The sequence below is a fragment of the Glossina fuscipes genome, unplaced genomic scaffold, assembly GCF_014805625.2.
Source record: "Glossina fuscipes isolate IAEA_lab_2018 unplaced genomic scaffold, Yale_Gfus_2 0, whole genome shotgun sequence".
Classification (NCBI taxonomy): Eukaryota; Metazoa; Arthropoda; class Insecta; order Diptera; family Glossinidae; genus Glossina; species Glossina fuscipes.
In genome coordinates, this window is record NW_023998414.1 from 30048262 (window position 1) to 30072692 (window position 24431).

The 24431-nt window shown below is 33.5% G+C and overlaps 1 protein-coding gene across 1 annotated transcript; it reads right to left on the bottom strand.

The window, feature by feature from the left end:
* Positions 1 to 18892: 18892 nt before the first annotated feature.
* Positions 18893 to 23084, bottom strand: LOC119636682 (DNA ligase 4). The gene is made up of 6 exons (XM_038032223.1): positions 22899 to 23084; positions 22699 to 22831; positions 22474 to 22641; positions 21503 to 22407; positions 20838 to 21440; positions 18893 to 20780 (listed from the first exon to the last, which is right to left on the bottom strand). Exons 1-6 carry the CDS (start codon positions 23070 to 23072, stop codon positions 19986 to 19988), a joined length of 2778 nt encoding a protein of 925 aa, XP_037888151.1. The 5' UTR covers positions 23073 to 23084; the 3' UTR covers positions 18893 to 19985.
* Between the last annotated feature and the right edge of the window lie 1347 nt (positions 23085 to 24431).

The following is a 24431-nucleotide window of genomic DNA, read 5'->3' on the forward strand; positions in this document are numbered from 1 at the left end:
TCAAGTTTCGGTTTTTCATTGTAAAGTGCTTTCACTATATAGCAACGGCTTGTCAACTCACTTTTCCACATGTTTACCTCATATCCAAGCCAAGTATCTTTTGGCTTTGACACACGGCCATTCAATACACTGACCTTTCTCGACGAAATTAATGCTTGAAACGATGGCATCGAACAGCACACAGTCAACTCCGCCCCAGCTCTCTTAAACTTCATAGACCATCAGAACCTGATGGCCTCAATAAAAGAGAACCGAATAGGAGAAGAAAAAGTCCTCTTTTCATAAGAAACACTCTAAGAGAACCCTCTTCCAATACTCCTCTTAGGCTTCCAATAGAAAACCCCCAGGCTATAGATAATAAAATGTAAATCCTTCTTTGCTTTTCACTGTCGCTCCCTCCCAATCGTAAATGCTGCCCATTGGAGAATTATATTACATATATATTGTAGCAATTTCTTCTTGTTCCACGCACTCTGGACAATATGGTTCGCCATCATGCCATTTTACCATACAAATACTGTGGAAAGCAACCATGGCCACTAAAAATTCCATTCTTTCTTTCCACACTTTTCTTTACATTGGAGATCAATCTATAGGTCCACCTACTTGGCCTGGCGTTGTCCCATGCTCTCTGCCATCGTGTATGTCTGCTGGCTAAGAATTCAGGTGACGTAACACCGGTAATGACGTAAGCAATGTACGGAAGCCACTACACACTCGCTATGCACATAATCGGAATATGGAGTTGATTTTTTTTATGTACGCACAACTACGGAAAACATTTACGCACACCGGAGCAGCGTACACCACCCGTGTTAGCAATAATCTTTGTTTATGTCGCGGGCCATCATTACTTGCCATCATCCTACTTCAAGCGGCGTACATCCGACTTGCTTTCGCGCCTACTACATCGATATGTGTAGCAAGCGTAACGTGAATATGGATCGTTAAGTCCAGGTATTTAATTGCTGGTGAGAATGTTATACTGTAACCAGCCACTTGCATAGCGATCTGCTCCCGATTTTTTTTACTTGTGATCAGTACTATATTCGCCTTCTCCGCAATTTTTTACCAGCGTAACAGCTTCCTTTCCGATTTGACGAATTTGACTGAACGCCTTAGCTACTATCGTTATCGCAATGTCATCCGCGTATACAACAATTTTTACATCTCAGGGAACCGGTAAGGCCAAGGACTGCCTCGTACAAAATAATCCATAATAAGGGTCCGAGCGTAGAGTTTACATGTGCGTGAAATTGCATGTGTGTGTGTGTGTGTGTGTGTGTATATATATATGGCTATTAGTATCAGATGAAAGTTTTAATGTATGCAGCAGAAAACGTAGAAAAACAATTGAAGCACACATAGGTATTCCCACACATAAAAACATAGCATAACAAAAGCAGCGAGAAAAACATATATTCCATATATATACTACATATGCATGCGCATATACGCGCAACATGAATAATACGATGATTATCTTTTAATGACTCGTTTCGAATATAGTTTGCATAGCGGTGGAGTTTTAATAAAAAAAAAAATACGCATACACGCATGTATATATGCCTAAGAATGTAGATGAATGCAACGGTCGCCATAATCAGGTGAAAACCTCCAAATGTGTGCATGTATGTATGTATGTATGTTCGTATGTTTATAAATTTATATATAGTCAGCAATTAAATGATTTTGTTAACAGCAATATTTACAAACGCGGTAATTGCAAATATTACTTTCTATTTACACATAATAATTAACATAGAACTTCACAAAAGTATTTTATGCAAATTTTAAACATTTTCAACTATTATGAATTAGTATGTATGTATGTATATGCGAACGTACGCTGATTTTTAAATAATTTCCATTCGGATTAAAATTCCATAAATGCAGGTATTTACGTTTTAAATACAGATTATTACATGTATGTGCTACGAAATACACTTCCCCCTCCACTGTCCAGACAATATTTTAGTCTATAATAAATTGTATATTCTATTTGCAACATATAATAAATAATAAGTCTTCCGAATGATTTTAGTAGACTTACATTTCAACATTCTATGCATATACGCATCTAACTTCTAAGAAATATTTTACCTAATACTTCAAGTCAGTTATCTTTTAACTGATAAGAGTTTAGCAAAACGGAAAGTACAACCTCATTAATAGACCTAAATAATTTCTGAACAGTATGGACCTTCAGACAATACATGTCAAAATTTTATAACATTCTGATGGGCAGTTTGCAAGCTACAAAATACTCTTGTGCTTTTCAAGACAATGGAAAAATCGGAACTTGATGAGAAAAAAATGCTGTTCGCGATCAGCATTGATGTGCAAGCGATTCTTGTCTGCCCAAAAAAATAAATTCTTAGATGGACGGACTCCGATGATCCTGACCGCCCTGGTCGGTCGAATTCGGCAGTTTCGAAATATAAATAAAAAGGCCACAGAGTCGTCTTGAAAGGGCAAAAAGGGAAGTTGCAATGCCTGTTGCACTCTGCGATTCTGCGCATTTTTCTAAGTATGATTGCTTGAGCAATTGTATAGTTGCAATAGAGTGTTCAAATATCTTGTGTCTTATGCACATCACTCAATAAGTCTCCGCTCTTACACATACTACGCTACGCTAACACTATTCTCGATGGTACCGACCTTCAAAGGAAGCGTATCGAATTCAGTTGTTCTCGTTCAGCTGCTTTTCTTATTTTCGAAACAATGTCAAAAAAATCTAAATTTCCTTTGTCGATTAAACTTTGCTTTCGAATAAGAAAAAAATACCATTGACAACTAGCCGCAGGTTGCGGCGACTCTTGATTTTCGAAAAAATAAATTTGTATGTGATGTCATGGTCATTAACATGAAAGAGAATCGTATGGACACCGGTAACGTTGTTCGGGTAAGAATAAAAAAACTACACAAAATCCTTTTGAAAGACGACAAAGTGAAGTTACGTGAGATAGCTGACACCTTAAAGATACCGGAAGGCAATCTACTTAGCGTTTTGCACAAACCTTTGTCCATGAGGAAGCTCTGTTCAAAGTACGTGCCGTCTTTGCACACTTTCAACAGCAACGTTTTAACGATTCAAAGCGCTGTTAGACTTGTCTAGGTCTACATAATCTACGACAATGAATGAGGCGTGAGTTGATCACTGCTTCGGAGTCAAATGAGCAGTCAGCAATTGAGGGAATGCCGACCAAAACACTTAAACAGTTACAACTTGTAAACTAATCATCAGGATGTCATGAAATTTTGGTACGTATCGTTCGAAGGCTTATGCAATCCAGAAAGCATATGATTTCGTCAACAGTGTTGCCACATAGGTATCAGACGGGGAAGTTATTCAATGATTTCATATATATACGAACATCATATTTTACTTACGTTAGATCTGTGATGATAAAAAAATATACATTTTGAATGGCAATTAAAGCTAGGATTCAATGATTTTAAATAAGATCGAATAGAAGATTGTGAATATATATAAGATAGGTTTATTGACAGAAACTAAGAAGTCTTAGTTTTTTCTTCGCAAGAATCTCAGCAGCAACCGATCGTCGGATGGATGAAGAATCTTATTGACGAAGGTATAGAGAAATTGGGATGTGAAAGACGAGAATGATGAGCATCAAAGGGAGAAGAGTGAGGTTACAGCAAGTAAAGGCGAATGAATAAAGAACGGTGATACAAAGGCCACGATGCCTCGTTACCTTTACGCAATATTAACGCTCCCGTTAATCAACAGTGTTAAATAGATTAACTTATTACACATCATTTCCGACTAAAGTTGCTTATCTTAAAACGTAAAAGTTTCGTTTGTACATTGGTAATTAGTTATGATACTAAGGCATTCAATAATTTTGTTAGCTCTCTTGATTTTCAAGAAGTAGGAAGGGTTTACATACTTTAAAAATCATTTGTTCCCAATTGTAAATGTTCAAGGCTTCCACGTGATATATATATAACTTGAAAATTATATCACTAATCTGCTGTCACGGGCCATAATTATAGTGTGTTTTTATTACGCACTTTAAAGGGCCCTTGATCAAAAATTTTTACTCTATTAGCAAACATTGATTGATATTCGCGAGAAAGCTATTGCTTGCGACTTCACCTCTGAAAATTCCAAAACTAACTTAATAAATTTAATCCTTTTTGTAAAATTATTTTATGTTATGTTAAATGTAATAAAAATTGTGTGACAACAAGCGATCTAACATTCACTCGGTCATCTAAAAGGATCATGATTTTATCGAATTTGAACTTTTTTACTTATCATTTTACTCATACACGGTACCCTATGCATTGTGGTCTACAGGGTTATGGTTTTTTTTGTTTTTTTCCAAAGTAGTCTAAAAACTTAGTATAATGAATAGTGAAAGAAAATTAGAACCAAAAAATGATAAGTCAAAGAAATAAACGATATCGTGTAAAGCAAATATGTAAAAAGTTTTTACTAAATTAATCTTTTCTTAAATTTTTCTATGGCAAACCAACGCAAGCCTAACGGGCAAGAAGACATTAAATCACGCTATCCACGGTAGTCTGAAGATAAAAATGAGCGCAAAACTTGTAAATGAAGAAAATCGTATTAAGAAGAGGAACATTTTTCGGCAACATGTTCACTTGTCACTATGGATAGAAACTTTATTAATCCGATACCGCGTCTCATAAACTCTTAATGCAGCCTTTCTCTTGCTGTTTAAATTGATTCGACTCAAAATAGACTCTTTACCGTAAGATCACTTTTGATCAAGAAAAGAAAAAAGTTCATCACTTGCAAAATCGTAATTCGTCATTTTTCGACAACCTTGGCCAAGCTTTTCAAAATGTCACACTAGCGAGCAAATAAATTCCTTTTTCCTTCGTTGCTATTCATTAGCCTTGCAATGCGTTTTATTAACGAATAATTTGGGTCTTCGGTAAGTGATGAGTGTCCAACATTCGTCTTAGTTGTTGTGTAATCTTTTTGATATGTTTTTTTCCCCCCAAACTAACTCATAATTTCCAAAAAAAAAAAAAAAAAAGCAATAAATAAATAATTTCGTCTCTGCAAACAAAATAACAGTACAGAACTCAAAATTTTACTTACATAAATATTTATGCACATATCCCAATAAATATTAATTAGTATTTTCCTAAAAGTTTATGTGCATTTTAAAATAATTTTACCAAACCGCACATTTTTAATGAAATGCATTTCAATTATTTGCCATTAATTAAAAGCTTAAATTTTTCTAAAAATTATTATATTACATTACATATATATTTATATACGTGTTCATATTTACGTATATGTCAAGCGCTATACCTTTCCAGCTGTCACGAGAGACTTCATAATCATTTGGAATTCAGTTTAGCTACTTACCAATAATACTAACAACAATGTTTACGATTTGTTCCCGTAAACACAAAAAATTATATATAGAGGCTATGCATGTAATACCGAATTGTTAACTAACTGGTGATATGGTGATGCGTTTCCTTTTCCAGTGTAATTAATTTAAAAAAAAAAAAAAAAAAAAAAAAAATGCAAACAAAGGAAATAATAATTAATATTGATTTATGCTTTATATTTATGTGATATAAAAAACAAAAAAACAAAAAAAAAACACAAAAATTCATTACATATATAATAAATTTTAATTAAATTATTTAAAAACAATAGATTATAAAGGAATTCGCTCACATAATAATAAACAATAATAACAAAAATGTTGTTGTAAATTTATAATTAAATACATGTCTGGCTTCGATACTCATACGATTTTCTTATGGATATTTATTTTCGTAGGCCTTTCCGATCATCGTTTCATTGCCATTAAGTCCTGGTTCGAAAATTTTACTTTCTTTATTTATTTATTTATTTTTATTTTTATTTTTTTTTTTTTGTGTTTCAATTTTCATAGTTTTTGCTACCGACATCAACTAGACAGACAACATGATAACTTCTTTCTTATTAATTTATAAATATTGAAATGCATTACATTAATAACATGTTTCTGGGGATGTTACCATAAAATGTTCGTATGTGTATACATACTTGAAATCCTAATTCTTTCCTTTCACATGCATTCCTAACGGTCAACTATTATGTGTCACGTAGGCAGATAAAGCCACTAAAAAAAAAAGATTTTGCAAAATTATTGCAAGTTGTTGCAAGCTGATTGGTATGGAAAATCGACGAATTTAGTAGAAGACCTCTGTTTTCGGAAGTAGGTAAAATTGGTATTCTAAAATAGATGCAAATACAACTACAAAAATGTCCACATTTATTTTATTGGTGATCTTACATTCACTCCACAACATAGAATATCGAAATTTAATTTTTGCACACTTAGGTATATGTAAAACGAAATCGATTTACGATTTTCTTAAGATCTGACTTTTCGTAAAAATTCCGTTATGCTTAGTTAATTTGAAGTCGTATTTTCAAAAAAATTTTTGCTTGATTTTTCCCGCAAAAAAAGTTCTGACCTGTCGTCGTGTAGTAAGAAAACCCTTAAGAAGAATCAAAGCAAGTTATCCAAGTCAGCCAAGGTCGACTATTAACTACCCTACACCATGTTGTTTCTTTGTCACTACATAGTACACGCTAAACTTTTCTACGTTAAAAAGGATGAATTTTCGTGAAAATTCTTATTAGCGTAGGATCCAAAGAATAGGTCGAGATGATCTAAATCCGGTATAATTAATTTTTTGTGTTAAATTACTATTTTCCAGTAATTTTCAATTATATCTTTTTGGATTGGTCGAAAAAGTTAAATAACTTTCAATAGCGTTCGTTCTTGATTCAAAACACGTCCGTATAGCAATATCTCAAAAATTGCGATCTATAGCTTGAACACAAATATATATGGATAGATATCAGACGTCCGGACGTACAAATAGGCTTAGATTAATTCAAATTATGACTCTAAATCGATCGGTATAACAATAATAAAAATTGAGTCTATCGTAAGCAATTGTGGATATTACATATATCCGCACTAACTTAATATACCACAAGATGTGTAGAGTATAAGTTTTTAAGGGGTAAATTTTAGGGGATAAGTGCAGTCCCTGCTCTATTTTCGCATATGTACCACAAAGAATATGCCCGAACATTAATAAATGATTTTCATTTCTTTATTTATTATATATAAATATTTAAAGAAATGATATTAATTTTAATAATGTTACTAATTGCTTAAACCGAATTGAAATGATATTTCATTTAAATTGTAAAACTTTCATAATTACAGAAACTTTCAATTAATTAAAAATTTGCATTACATAAAATTCAAAGGAACTTTTTAAAGTTTTATTGAAAAAGAAGCCGTTTTTTTGATAAACAATTTATTGTGAACGCGATTCACCATAACATAATAAATTTTAGTAAATTCAATGCGGGCCTGAAGAGAAGGAAAACCCGAAAGAAAATAAAAAAAAATAAATAAATAAATAAATAAATAAATAAAACAAAAAAATAAACTATATTGTGTACAGTAATAGCCAGGCAACAACGTGTTCACATTAACTAAGGGAAATATAGTAAAAATTTTTGCAATAGCTTCCAACCTACAGGTCTAGGCAGCCATATTTAATAATTACCAACATGCACAACGGATAAACTTTATTATTCCGCAGAAATAAACAACAGCAAACCCAGATAACGTTAAAGTATGGACACAAACTTGTCTCTATGCAGAATCGTTCTTCTTTTTCCTTTTTTTCATTTACAATTTACCACCGTAGTCTTTTTACTTGCTCTTTTTTTTTTTGCTTTTTTTTTTTGTGTTTTCCAAAGTCGTAGTCGTAATAGTAGTAGTAGCAGTAGTAGTAGTAGAAGTAGTAGTAGTAGTGACCGTAGTACTAGTAAACAACAATATACTTAATTAATTAAATAAAGACTATGACCTCAACAACTACATGTAAACGAGCAGTAAACGTTCTAACGTTAAAGAAGCAAACAACAAGAACTAAGTGCTAATACCCTACATTAACGGAATTAGCCATACGAGGATCAATCGAGGAAGATCAACCATAGCGTATACACTTTTACGGGCATACGGTTTTAGATAAGTTGAGAGAAGAGATTTTCATTTAAGCGAAAATAATTAGATCATGTAATGCAGTTAGTGCTTATGCTTTGACATAATAATTAGCCGCTCGAAAAATAAACTTTAGACAGTTTATCAGCAGGCGAGGTTCAACTGCGACCAGAAAACAAACATATTTAAGGATATCTTTGGATACTGTCATCGTTCGTTTTGTTACGTTATTACTTCTTTTTTTCCACTCCTTTTTTTCTTTTTTTCTTTTTTTTTTTTTTTGCAATTAGACTTTAAGCTATTATTAACATACGGTCGGAACCGTATATATATATATATATATATGTATATATTCAAATACATGCATAGATAGATAGATATGCGTATATTCAAGTTTATAGGAAACTTGCTTTGTAGGTAATCTCAGCATTTAAATAATCTGTTGTTTGGCTCCTATTAAAAACAACTGACGTTTTATTTATAAACGCCATTCTGGGGAACGTTATTGTTGATTATATTATTCCTATATGGAAATATACCGCACATTCGTACATATATATATAGTATGGTATACATATCTACATATCTACATTGTACAACTTAACAAGCACGCATGTGACTGAACATACAAATATTTGTCATCAATGTTGAAAACGTTTTAAGCTGTTTTACAATTATTACCGCAAACGCGTTGCGGCTGGTGTATTCATTCATTCTCCCTTTCGCTCTGTTTATACGTATGCGTTTAAGGGTTAACATGCTTTCACTACTTCACACTTGTTATACCCTACACCATTTACGGTGCAGGGCATATTAACTTAGTGCGGACGTATGTTACACCCAAAAGAGTTTACGATAGGCTCATCTTTTATTATACCAATCGATTCAGAATCATAATCTGAATTGATCTAAGCCTATCTGTACGTCTGATGTCTGTCCATATAAACTTGTGTTCAAGCTTCAGGTTTCGATTTATGAGATATTTCATTGAAATTGAGTACAGTCACGTGTTTTGATCCATGGACGCACGCTATGGAAAATGGTTCGGATTGGTACACTTTTTCAAAGACTCCTCATATAACGCCCTATTATTAAAAATTGTTATATAAAAAAAAAAAAATTGCAATTTTCAAAATTTTTCAACAAAAGTGACTAAATAGTTGTATTTAGTCATTCTAAATTGGTATGGAAAGTTTTGACCGGCTAGGGCAAATTTTTGAACCCTCTCTCATATAATTTTCAATGCTTCATGATGAAAATTATAGAACAATAGTAATTGAACATAAAAAAATGAACTGTGCCGAATTTGGATTGTCTCAGCCTATTTTTTTTTTTTTTTTTTTGGATCCTATCCTAATATGGATTTTCACGAAAATCAATCCTTTGTAAAAAAAGAAAGTCCAAGTTTCAATATGTGGCGATGCAAACAGACCCATAATGTATATAAATAGTAATTTGATACAAAAATGAAGTCTACAAAATTTTGAACCATCCGCGACTATTTTTGCGTTTTAAGTCCGCTTCCCCCTTGAACACGCACTTGAAAAATTTGCCTTTACATAGAAACAAGATATAATTTGTGTGTTCTAGAATAGAAATAAGAATTGTGTTAGACAATGTGGTGGAGGGTATGTAAAGGTCGGCCTTGTCCGACCGACCATAATGTTCTTATTTGTTTTTATATATTTGTTTACAGCGCGCGTACTCAGCGCGATGGTTACATTAATTGCTTCGCATTTAAAAATTTTATATTTTCTCGCATCTTAAAACGTTTAGGTATTAGTTTCAAAATTGATTTATAAGTGTGTCCGTCATTTCGTTAAATGTTTCGCATTAGCAATGGTATTAAATTTAGCTTCATCGTTTAGCTACCACCAGTATTGTATTAGTATTGAGATTGACATTAGCATTTGTACTGGCGCTACCATTACCATTGACCATTGATAGCATCAGCAATTATAAAGTCGGGCTTCTTACAAGTCCAGTGCAAAAATGATGCTGATTCAAATTAAAATAAGTAAAAAAATTATATTCGTGTGCGAAATTACGTTTGACGTTTACTGATGCCCGTATGGCTACTACAGACATAGGATAGGGTAAACGGGGAAGCTATTATTATTGTACCTTTTTTTGTAGATTCAATATAATCGATTTAGGAACCCGCACCTCTGTCATTGACTTTCGAGATTTGCTTTCGTTGCCGATTGAAAAAAGGACCAGGGACCGCTTTAGATTCCGAAGCGATTTATGCTTTCATCGTCAGTTATCGAATCAGATTTTATTAATGCCATTCGTATTAGTGTCATGCGTTCTAATATTGTACGTTTGTCCACGAAATCAAGCGTTCGAAGAAGAATGGTAGAAAACATATCTAACTACAAAAATGAAACCTAACACATACTGTTGTGATCGAAAAGTATCGGAAGGAAGTTTTCCTCGATTATCATGATATTACGTACTCTGCAATTTCCCCGCCTGGTCGCAATGCTGGCAAAATGATGGCAGTTAATTTTAGTCTTTAGATCACTGTAACAACCATGTGTACGTACGAAAAAATAGATCACTGAAGAGTTGTCTAATCATATCTTAATATATACCTACCTACGTCACATATCTTCTTTTACTGAAATTATTAAAATTGACTCAAAATAGGATACATTTTTCTATTATCGAACTGCAGTGGCAGTGCATGGGCAAAAGTTTACATTAAATGTTGAGGGTGCGCTTGTAAAATCAACTTGCTATGTGATTTAAAATTTTATTCTTGTTCGACAAATGAAAAACGCATGGGTTGCGTCAAGGAATTTTACCAAGCCATCACGGACTACTTTTACTAACTGTGCCGATAGTACAACTTTTCACATTCTGCTTGCATTCTCCATCCATCGAATATCGCATTATTCTCGAGACTCGAAAAAACGTTTTGGAAATATTAATGCATGGAATAAAAAAGCAAGATTGGAAACTTGATAGCATTGTACATTATTTCTTAATTACATAAAAAGGACAAACGCCCGATTTTGCTAAGCGATCAGTATACTTTGAGCGCAAAATTATTGTAAAATACAAACAACTTTTAATTACGAGATATCCGTGTTGGTAGCATTTAATATTGACCGCTTCATCCGATTTTTACACTTTAGATACACTTTTGTGCCTCCCAAACGTAGGCTTGCTACGGCAAATCGATCTCGCTAATAATGGCGATGATACGTTCAGATCTATCCATGTAACAAGCAAAGTAGGACGCAAAACGATTTTCTTATGCATCGTTCGGATAAAGGAAAAAATGCTCTCGCCGGATACTCTTTATTTGGTACAGAACTTTGGCATCTTCGTTGTCATTTTTGTTAAGACAAATGTTGAATCATTAAAAGAGAAAAAAAAAAAACCAACTTCGGACATGTACGTCCTCTGCATGTGGTTTTACTCATCTAAGGGAAAATTACTGTTTCATGTTAACATATCTAATAATCTCATCTCTGTTTAAATTTTAGTTAAAGGCAGAGTCGAGTTACATTGTATCAAACCGACAAATTATTACTTCGATTTAAAGTGGAAAGAGTAAATATCGTATATCATGAATAAGTTCAGATAAAAATTTTTATACCCTATATCGTCTGTGGTGCAAGGCTATATTAAGCTTGTGCAGGCAAATGCAGCTCCCAAAAGAACTTGAGATAAACACCTCTTTTATTATACCGATCAATTCAGAATAACATATTAAATCGGAGAGGTGTATTAATTGTGTCAAAACGTTTGCAACGCCCACACTAAGCAACTTGATCAGCATCAAATTCTAAATGGATTTAAGCATGTCCGTCTGTTCGTTTGTGCATTTGTACGTTTGCGTAACTGCGTAGTATCTGTACGCGACAATGAAGATATCGCCTACAATTTGCAAAAAAATTTTGGAAGTGACTTAAAAATTTCTCACGTACGCACCTACAACGCCCAAACGTCTATGGGACAAAAACTTTTATTTTGCAAATAAAAGAAATCAACCTCGCCCACTCCCTATCATAGAGTACGCACAAAAATGTAGTTTTTTTTTTTAAATTTTTTTCGTCATTTTTAGGATGACAGTGGCGGGTATAAAAAATTCGATCACAACCAAATATAATTTTCTTCTTTGTTATTTTTCAAAATTTGATGTTAGCTTTCGACGACGTACACTTCTATACAAACTACCATAGGTTATTAAACGGTAGTAAATTAATAAATGAATCAAAGCGACAGCAACGATAACAAGAACAACTATTGCAGCAGCCAAAAGTGCATAAGGGACACTGACAGAAATTATGTACACTTACATGTAAAATTGTTTACTTTCGCATGTTCTTGTCCTTATGCATAATTAAGGATACATATCAGACTAGTTACGGTCAAACTATGGTACGTCGGCATGTTAGTAGTGTTATGCAATTAGTAGTAACAACTACCGACCACTCAATAATTAATCGACTCAAGAGAAATTTCATTTTCATTCGAAGTGAAATAAATATTTTAATGCATGAATAAAACGTATAGCTGTAGTTGTTTAAAAATTGTCATCACACTACATTTATGATAATTGTTGACGACACGAATCCACTCATTCCCTCGCATATAATCGCTCGAGCAATGTTCATCACAAATTAGCAAAGTACAGAAAATCAATTATTGACAAACATTGACATTTGGAATTAACTGACGGCATTTTTTGTGACTAAGCGTAATATTGTTGTGCCCACCACGCACAAAATTCTTTTAAGGTAGACAGTTGAATCCTAGCATACATTTTTCCACTTTTGCGTTGCAGTTAAAATTTAAATGTGGAACCGATCCAATCAATCTACATATGTGCAATGGGTAAGAGCGTATTGTACTATTTTTCAAAGTATTTTTCTCGGTCGTCTTGATTTATTAGGGCCAAGTCGAAACACAAAACACAGCAATTAGTAAAAAGCTCCACGATTCTTGCGGTTTTCAGTATCCAATACATAGCCACGAGAAGAATCGATTTCTTTTTTGGTTGATAGTTGCCGCTAGCATGTTAATGATCCTTCAGAATAAATCACGTCTTCGAACAATTGCACCAAGCAAGTGTTAAAAGCAATTAAACAGCGATTTTTACTGGCAGAAAATCAATTATTTAAGTGATTTCCTAGTATTAAGATTATATTAGCACACGTACAGTCCTGTAGCAGACACCCTGATATCAAATAAACCTCAAATGAATATAAAAGAATTGAAAAGTTTGATGAAGAGTTTTTCAAAAAATTTTGTCGCTTATTGCCATCTTTCCGGCAACATGGCGATAGCTTGTCGAAAGAACGATATCAGTTTGCTTCATTGCCGCACACCTTCAGCATTTCGAAACCGAGTGCCAGTCAAGCCTTGCTGAATCGATTTGAACAAGTGGTAATTTGAAGACGCTATGACTAGTGAGCACGCTGCGTGCGGTAGAACTTCCCATTCGAACTGCGGTAGTGTAGAGAGCAAGAGCTATCACTCGTGCAACAACGTCAAGCGTTGTCAAGCAAGAGCATAACCATGCGTCTGTTAATTGCTAATGCTGGTCTTTTCTGCAGCAATATATCGTTCAATTTGGTCAATTGACGTCGGTAACAGTTGCTGCAGTAACAGTTGCATTCGATTTTGGCATCTCTTCTACGGCAAAACTTCATTACCAAAGATATTCTGCTTCGGTATCGATGTGGATAGCTCCCTTGGATTAAGCCATGACTTTTTTTTTTTGCGCTTGGAATTGGCATAGTAGATTCACTTTTCACAATACGGTACAGAAAGCTATTGCCTTTTTATGTCCGTTGCCTTATTCTCAGCAATAGATATTTCGCTGACCAAACTACATGCAAGCACCTAATATATCTATAAAAAACGATTAGTAATCGAATACTTACTTTTGCATAATAAATCTGATAAATTGATGCTTTACTAATGGCAAATATGAAATATTCCAAATTTATATTTATTTAAACAATGATTGAAGGACATAATAAAAGAGTAATGAACAAACTGTCAATTCGACTTAAAATCTTAGGATAGCGCACAGCAAGTACATATATGTATAAATTTTATATACACTCTTTAAAGTGTCTTGCTGAGTCTTGTAATCAAAAATTTCGTAAACGAGCAATCATCAATTATGTGTACGCGAGCAAAGAAACAAAGCACATTTTCCAGATTTATATGATTTTTAAACATACATATGCATATATGAGTGAAAAAATTCATTTAAATTCGTTTATTTTAATAGATATAAAGATAATGTCCGAAAAATATGGAAAAGAAGATAAAATCACTTTTCCTCTCATTCCCGTTCTTATGATTCACGTTCAAAAAAAAAAAGAAAAAAACACACAGCATAATCATAAAAAACCACAATTTCATTTTTAAAACAAATTACCGCAATTTAAATGATAAAATTCAAAGGCCATGAAAAACCATTACGTTTATTATTATTATAACGAAGCGTGGAGCACGCATTCCGGTATGAATGCATTTGCATAAAATGATAACGGCGATCATATTGAGTACTTATATATGCGCATATATACATACATATTTATACATAAATAAATATGTATTATATAAAATCGTGCGCCTGTATAAATGGTGTTGGCGGTGATTTGTATGAATTTATACGAAAGGCATTCGCAATATTTTGTATAATTGCTGAGGAAATGCTCAAAATTTATTTTATTTAACTTTTTCAACCGCTATTTTATGGTGATTGATTTTTCAAAATTCAGTTAATCATTTCTGAAATTCACTTACATCTATCTATACTTACATGAGCATATTCTTTTTTGATATATATATATATATATATATCTATACTTGTTTTTTTTTTTTTTTTTTTTTGGTTATTTAAAAACGAAAACCAAAAAATTTAGCCAAACAAAAATAAGCTTAATCTACACTTTTATGAATTTATGCCCGTTGAAGTGCATGACGTCTATCGTTATAGTTTAGAAAAGTAAAAACGCTATAATAGGCGACGGCCCACCATTGAATACTTTATAACGCTTCGCTTAATGGAGCTATTTATCTAAATGGTTCTTCAAAATACGACATTATATGGAAAATGTTCGAAAACTGATCCGATCAGAACCATTTTGAATAGGATTCGCCCTTAGGCCAAGGCACATCAATGCATCAAACTTCATCAAAATATTTCAAAATTTACTGACTGTAAGTTGGCCACAAGAAAAGAAAACGGACAGACGGACAAATAAGTTTATATCGATTCAGAAAGTGACTCGAAGTCAACAGAAAGTGACTCTGAATCGATCGATATAATAAAGAGGTGAGTGTTTTTTTGGGCGTTACATACATCTGCACAAAATTAATGCACCCTTCTATCACGAGTGGTGTAGGGTAGAAAAATGACTTATATGAATATTTATGAAACAATTATAAATTAATGCAAAACAAATGAAAAGTAAAGGTACGCAACTGCAGATTGTAAGCTTCTTCTTGCTATAGGGTGATCGTGTATGCCTATATACTTTTAATTTCTTATTTCAATATGTGGTCATGTAAATGTCCGCCTTTGAAATTCAGTAAAATTCCAATTGTGGAGCAATAGTTTTTTCCCATATTTTCATATAGATGTGTCCTTATGTCACCAATAAACTCACTATGGTTCATTAGAGTAAGCCAAAGAGTTATGTAGCATGGCCTTGGCGGCCAGTTTATAGCGGCATCTTTGATGAATGCAGGGTTAGTGAACTTTCGCTTCAATAAATTAATTGTGTCAGGGGATGCATGATGTGTTGTATTAGTTAAAAATTAGTTATTAAAATCACATATCGCCTAAATTGAAGTCATTTAGATTATGCCAGAATAAATCAATAATCATATCTCATTAAATTCGATCCATCGACAGCCATCGACAAGCCACGCCCAGCACTTAATTTTTATGCACAATATCAGTAAGTCAGTTTTCTTTACTCCAAAAGCCCAATGCTACTTATATGCGTTGCTATTTAACCAAGTATAAATTTTATCCCAAACACACGAATCTTAACCCGAATAAGTTGATTATTTCTGTAACCAAAATTTAATAATTTCTGTATTGTATACACTTGTGTGGTTTATCATGATGATTTGGTAAACAATACTAAACGGAAAGATTAAATTTGGTTTAAAATCTGTCGTCTATGATTAAAATCTTTAAAAAATGTATAATCCATTATTGATCACCCTGTAAAGATTGTATGAATGATATCCGGGGCGTATGAGTTATATTTTTTTTTTTAATATATTGTTTCGTGTCAAATACAAAAATTGTAGACAACGTATTAGCAAAGACCCCGAAATGATGATTAGTTAAAATCTTAAACGATGTACACAATGAACTTTATTTATGTAATTATATACATAGCTTGCATTATATTATTGCATGCAACAATGAAAATATATCTTAAGAGCTTAGTGAATACTGCATGAATATTTATTGATAATGAGCACAAAAATGTCTCTGTGAAAACAAACAAAAATCTTATGATTAATGTTTCGAGCACCTTATGATCTTGAAATGATCATTTGCATTCTTATTAAAATTGACATTGAAGATTGATGGCGACAAGATTGTATAAATAAAAAAAAAAAAAAAACCGCCCCTACTCCTACCAAACAGGGCAGGTTCCTCAAACTTTATGTGACATGTTCACAAAAGTTAAACAGTCGATAACACAGCGCGGAGATTTTTGAAAAATATACAGTCCCGTTACTATTCGTCCATGATGTATTTCATAAGACCGACAATTAAAGTTTGCTAGACATTCGTATTAGTGTCTCCTTTACCTTAAATCAAGAAATTTCTCTTTATCACCTAAACTTTTTGTCATGCTTTTGCACATTTTTAATACCCAGTTTTAAGGGTAGAATTGACTCGAACTCAGTAAAAGCGCTTATATAAAATTTCGATCGCGTCAATTCTTCTAAGTCAGGTACTTGAAGTACTTAAGTAGCTGGGGGACGAGAGAAGGATTTTTTCGAGTTAGAATTCAAACATACATGTAACATGTGGTTGTATCTCATATTTGTTACAAATGTAATCCCACAAGAGGTGAGATTATTAAACTCATTCGTTGAAACTCGTTGAATGACGTTTAGAAGAGGACAGAAGAAAAGAAAAAGAGGAACTGCAGCGAACTTCAGGGTCTCCCATTGCAAATCGTCAACCGAAGGAGACCAAAAGTAGCGTAGCGTATAGAATTGGCCCAGCGCTTATGATCTGTCCGTTAGACATGTAGGCCGTCGTTCGGCCGTCTATTCATATAAGGGTAAAGTGCGTGCATTTCTTTTAGATGTAATCGCCTGTCGAGTGTCCGTGAGACAAAAAAATGCTCAGCAATAGCAAATGCGTCCATCTTTAACAGCCTCCGATCCCCGTTAAGCGGTACTTTAAAGTAGCCCTAAAAATAATCAAGTCCGCAACTCGACAGTTGCATAAACCGTGGCGACATATAGGCACAACCTGTTACAAGACTTAAAACAGCCAAGAAAGCTTATTATTAAGCATATAATTAAGTATTAGATAATAATACCATTAAACACTGGCATTTTCTGAGCCATTCTCTCAAATTGTGCTGACCCTGAGCAGGACTACGCTAGGCAGTACAGCTGATGCAAATATGATTCGAAAAGAAAATTTACTTAATCTATATGCCTATGTTTTTTTTTTTATTTACTGTCCATATTTTGTAAATAAATATACAAACTATGGGTTTTAAACGTTGACGGATAAGTAACACCAAATGTCCGCTTGTATTGAAAATTCTACGGCAACAGCAACTTTTTCGCAAAGGGTTTGCGTAAAGGCTCAATCCCACGATGGCCGATGACACACGGAGTGAAGAAACGTCACTCATTTCCCAAAGGGAACAAGACTATTCTGCAGTTCTAGAATAAGAACATGTATATAGTACTTCCTTTCCTCTGAAGAGAACGAGGCTTATCTAACACCTCAGCTAATTAATATTCCCGCGATTTTAGCAAGAAGCACAGACAGCACGAAACTCCCACAAGGGGCCATTTCCCGCTGTCGGGCCGAAGCTAGACGATTGCTTTAGGATCTCCTGACAGCCGTGATACGAGATATCAAGGAGAGAAGAAAAACACTGAAAGAAATATAAGAAGATTCTCTGATCAAACTTTGCGTCGAATCCCATATAAACTGAAACTCGTTATGAAATAGAATCTGCAGATGAGATCACAGAAATATGGAACCAGTCAATATAACGCAAATGTGCATTTAAACTGTTTTGCAAACAATCAGACAAATCGATTACAGTAGAGTTTGCTTTTGTCGCAGCTGTAGCAAGTGCTCCGCCGGTGAAGGTGTAACACTTACCTGCCTCTTCAACTTTTTCTGATCACCGCCGCGTTACACGAATAAAAGATATCCACGCGAATGACAGATTTCTACTAAAGATAAAAGAATTTTTCATAATACAAACTTAACCTGTTCGGAACTTTACGGTATTTATGTAAGAGGCGAAAAAAATTTATAATATGCGACATAATAATAAGAAGCAACAAAAACGATAATAATAAATAATAAAACAAGAGAAGAATAATAGAACAATAGAACATAATAAAAATAATAGAAATAGAAATAGAACAATAATAAAACAAAAGAACAATGAAACAATAATAATAATAATAATAATAATAATAGCAGAACAATAGTAAACAGATAGAACAATAAAACAATAGAATAACAATAATAATAATATAATAGAGCAATAATAATAATAATAATATAATAGAGCAATAATAATAATAAGGGAACAATAGTAAACAGATAGGACAATAAAACAATAGAATAATAATAATATAATCTAGGATAGGTCGCTTTGCAAATTTTCGAAGCTACTATTAACTTCCTGATTCCCGTTCTTTACTGTTGCAAGTTAATATGCAACAATATGACCCAGGTCCAAGCTATTGCTTATTAAAAAAAACTAACTTTAACGATTTCATGTGTTGTTGCAAATCCTTTCCCCGAATTGTTATGTTATCCTGATAAACAGCAACATTGGAAATATGATGGATTAAATTTTCCATGTCGTTACATACGTCCGCACTAACTTAATATATCCTGTACCACCAAGTGGTATAGAGTATCATGAAAGTTCGATACTCTATACTATTGGGATTTCCACTTTCGTACAGATATATTTTTTCTTTTTTTGCGTTTGGAAACAAATGTGTTCTCAGCGACATATTCTTCCACTGATTTCATCGATTTTCAATACTAATCTACCTGAAAAGCGTTCCAATGCTTTTGCTAAACTGGAAAGCGATATCTTAATTTTTGCGATTACGCGCATGCTTATCAGACAAAGTGCGACTGACGTAAGCACCGAAATGACCAGATTGATATTGATTGATTGGTATTTGATATTGTTGAAGAATACATAGACTTTGTGCAAGTCTCTGAAGCATCCCCTCGTGTCTCGCCATCCTTCGGAGGATGGTATAAAAATGAGAATACGTTTTTCAAACAATTTTAAATTGTTAGCAAAATCACAAAACGTATGCTTGCCCGTTACAACTTGTAAGAATCTGAGCATTTCTGTGCACATCCTTAGATTTGTGCGTATCGTTAGACTTGTGACGTTTTCAAGACACTCGACATATCTTATCTCGTTGTTGTACATTATCTGTCTGATTGAAAAATCATATTGTATCCGCTAGCAAGGGCTGTTAGCTCCATTAATTTTTCTTACAGAGAGAAGGAGACGCACTAAGAACATTCTTTTTTACATATTTACATTTTCGAAATATATTTATTAATATACAACAAAAGTAAGAAAAGTATTCGATCAAAGCCGAATACAATAATTTATCTAATCATTACGACATCGCTTACTATGGAATTATTTTTCGCTTGTTAAAAAAAGATATTTAATGATGAATTTCTAATTAAAAATCATGCCAAGTGTACTCTTGGATATCGAGTAACTTTCTTTCTTTATGTGAATGCAAAATCCATTTAATGTTTACAACACGGACATTAGATACTAAATGAGAAAAAGTTGTCTTTAGCCAATCATTTAGAACACTTTTATCCATTGTGGCTGTATTTATAAAAATTAAATGAATTTCCTGTAAATTTATTAAATTGTTAACAACTTGACCACCATGCCATTCAAACAGCAATTGAGTGTACGAGCTTTCCGCATCGTTACTGTAAAAGTAGGCGTTTTGCAAACGATAGAAATTTGGAGACTTATTTTCTCCGTCCCTATTACCGCTACTATAAAGACTATTTTCTAATTCTATTAAATCCTTGTCGTTTAAGCTCTCGTTCGCGTCTATTTCCATATAATCCATAATACGTTTCAATTCCTTTGTTGATATTAACATTTCGGTATAATGATCACCATACTTATCGTAGAATTGTGAAAAACTCTGCCGCAGTGTTTGCGTCATAACTACCATGTCTAAGGGTCTTAATGGATGTTGAGGGTTTCCACAAAACTTCATAAACCAATCCATTGTGACTATATCGTATTTCTCAGCACACGACTGGACGCGATAAGTTTTATCGCCCGCCACTACTATACAGTTAGCATTGTCAGGCAAGGGGTTTTCAACTAGCTTGCCACCATGTTGTATCACCATCTTTTTCAAATATTCGGGTGTTATGCCCTGCTTTATGGAGGCACTGAGTATGCAAACACTGAAGCCACCCAACACATTCGTTTCTTTCTCAACCTAATGCAACCAGTTTTTATTTTTATAAAATATTGATTTTTCATAATATTTTTTTACCTGATTAACGTCAAATTTTCTTTCATAGGACAATAGACCGAGTTTTCTTTTTTGTGCTGCTGTCATTTTTTTACGTTTAACCCGACTGGCCATTAAGTCCTCTAAACTGACTTGACGTTTAACGATTTTCTTTATGCTCTTTCCCATACTATTTTGCTGCCTTATCTGCTGATATTCATCCAAAGTTAAGCATTCATTCCACAGTTTATCATTGCGCCAACATTGTATACGTGGAAAATGTAAAGTCATTTTTAAAGCAAAAGCTGGCGAATGGTTTAAATCAGTTGCCTTAATTTGTAAAATAACTGATTCAACTGGATCTATCCAAACATCAGGTCGTCCATCGCTATGCCCTTGTTCATAGTGAAACCACATGGGCGGCGGTTCTTCTTCGACTAGACGCCAACGCGGTTTTAATAGATTACTTAAGGTAACACGTTGAGTAATATTGTTATTGACCTTAGCCACACTCCAGACTTCATATTCTTTTTCGTTAGTATACTTTAGCACTCCCAACAGAAACGATTCCGTAAAACTACGGCGACGATTGTAAAAGCCACCAATTATCAACAAATCAAACTCTGTGGTTAAGCCATCGAAATACTGTAAATATTAACAGCACAACAATAATCCTCCTTAATTTTTAAGATTCCTTTCTAACTTACATCGGCTTTTAGTTTGTACCAGCCACCGCCATTACGAATACCTGGCCGATATGTAGCATTTTGCTTTTTTATTACTACTCCTTCCTGCTGTTTGTCCAAAGCGTTTTGAAACAAATTCTTAAACTGCTCCACTTCAGTGATTTTCTGCGCCTTCATTAATTGCAAAACGCCCTCTTCTTCCTTAAGTATGGTACTTAACTTATACACTCTCTTAATGTACGGCCATTGCAGCAATATTACGCCGTTAAAATACAATAAATCGTAAACTATAAAACATGGCTGCCACGTACGATCGCCGGCTAAATGTTTAACGTCCGTATTTTCGCTTTTCTCACGATAACATTTACGATTAATATCCCACACCATCATTTCGCCGTCCAATATAATAGACTCCAAATCATTTGGCAACAGTAAGTGCAACCTGGAAGTTAATTTACCTGGTATCACTGATGAAGCACCGAAACTATCCGAATAATCAATGCCATTACGTGAGAAATATTTAAAACTTCCCTCCGTGTAATGGATATGAAAACGTTCTCCGTCCATTTTGGTTTCCAAGTATAAAACGTCCTGAAACATTAGAGTTTCTATGTGACCAGGGAAGATTTCACACAATTGCGGTCGTATATGCTCAAAAATACTAATGACTGGATGATTTTCTTCGCCAGATTTCGGTATGAGCGGCTTTAATGAAATGGAAGGCAACTTATTGTCAGCTAATTTACAGCAAAACATTAGAAGGTTTTGACAGGATTGCATAAATGCTTTGCCTTGTTCATGTAGTGCATTGAGAATCTGGTGATCCGTTATGGATAAATGCATACCCTTTAAAAGTAAACGAATAAACCACATCTGTTCAACAGCTGATGCTCTTTCTGAGAGCTGAGTTAAAATCTTTTCCGTATCTTTAAGTTTACATTTATTTATTTATTATTAGAACTAGCTCTTGATGCTCTCGCAATTACTCTTACCAGACCGATCACCTTTCGCTATAACATCCAACATATCGTGAATTTCTTTCAATTTAAAGGTACTAGGCTCACGATTACATCTAGGTTTTAATACTTTGTAAACCTTTTCGGCGTAATCACCATAAACTGGCGAAAACCGGCGCGCTTCTAGAATCTGAGCATCTCTGGCTAAAATAATTTCCCATTTCAGTTAATATACTGTCACAAAAGCATCAAATAACTTACAATTTGCTCCTAATTGCAAAATTTTCATATATACTTTGCCCAAAGAAGGAATTTGCAAGCCGTACGACGGTCGCCCTTTATCAGCGCCGGGTATTAAACACCGTAATACACAATAAAAGCTGCTGCTTCCATCCTGTAAATAAAGTTTATATTTTGCGTAGAATACGTGGAGGTAATCAGATCTAGAATTTGGCATATACCTCCTCCACTTCGGGTTTTAAGTGATTCTCCAAACGGAATTGTTCACGATATTTACAAAAAGACTTATAATACTCTTCAATATATCTTAATTTTTTCTCTTTATTATTGGTATCTTTTATTTTTTGCAATATTGAGCAAATAACTGAAAAATTTATCTTCTCAGCTATTTCCATTATAGATATATATAATAATAATTGCGAAATTCCAACTTTTTAAACCAATCATCTGTTTTTATTTTAAATACAACACTGTTTTAAGAAGAAGACACAAGTTGCGTTTAATAAATTGATAACATTTAAATTTATATGGATTTTAATATCTTTAAGAATATGAATATTACGGTAAATAATTTAATTAAATAATAAAATCTCCCATGAGAAAACAGATCGAAAATTTAGATTAACAGATTGTCCAACTTCGAATGCTTTTATACATTGTATATAAAAACAAAATTATATGAAATTTTTAATGAAATAACGCGAAATGGAAAATTAAGCACTTTTAACAGTAAAAACAAATTAAAAATTGCAAATTATGAGTCGCAGAGGTTTTCGCATTGGCGCGAAAACTTACACATATGAAATTATTTGAAATTCCAATAGTTTGTGAATACTGTGCAGGTAAGTTAAGCCCGCCAAGTAAAACTTTTGCAACCAAGATGTTACCGTTGCCTATGAACACAATTGGAATCTAAAGTTTTTGCTTTATTTTGCAATTGGTTTTTAAATATGTTTAGAAGACCTGACGTGATAGACTGCGACGCAGAGGATGACACTTCATGACACTTCGATTAAGGAACATAAGTAAGTGCATGTATTAATTTTCATCTTTAAACTACTGATAATCATATGATTACTAATAAAAATTCTTTCCCAGATATTCGTCCTATGATCAATACATAAAAAAGTGTGGAAAGTGTCTGATCTCCGACATCTTGGATTTGCTTAAGGAGCACGTTGAGACCGATCAACGATTCAACGAGTGGATGATGCAATTGTTAACGAAAATTAAAGATGTCTTTAAATCGTTCCATTGCAGCAAGAAAAAGAACTATTTAATTCGACACCGTGAATGCGAAAGTGAAGATCCATAATAAGTTAACTTTAATTTTGTTTTTATTTCCATTTATTATTTTACATATTATTTTAAATTGAAATTTTTTCTTTTTAATCAGCTTCTGAAAATAGAACCTTACTTTTTAATTTTCATAAAAGCAGATTTCTTTCTTATATTTTTACAATTTAGTTTGATAGTGTAGAAGATATACTAGTTCTTTTTTCCTCACTTATTTGCTTCAATTCGAGAGACCGATAGTGAAACGTTCACATCGTCATTAAAATAAGATACGGGAGTTGCAGATTGACCGCGGTCAATCTTGCTGTATATTAAAATTCTTATTAAAATGTTTGTACTTATCACATCACATTTGCGTTCGCTATAAAGTGCAGCTCCCGTATCTTATTTTGATGGCGTTGTGAACATTTCACTCGCGCTGTTGATTGCAAGCTTGGACGAATTAAGAGTATTAATTA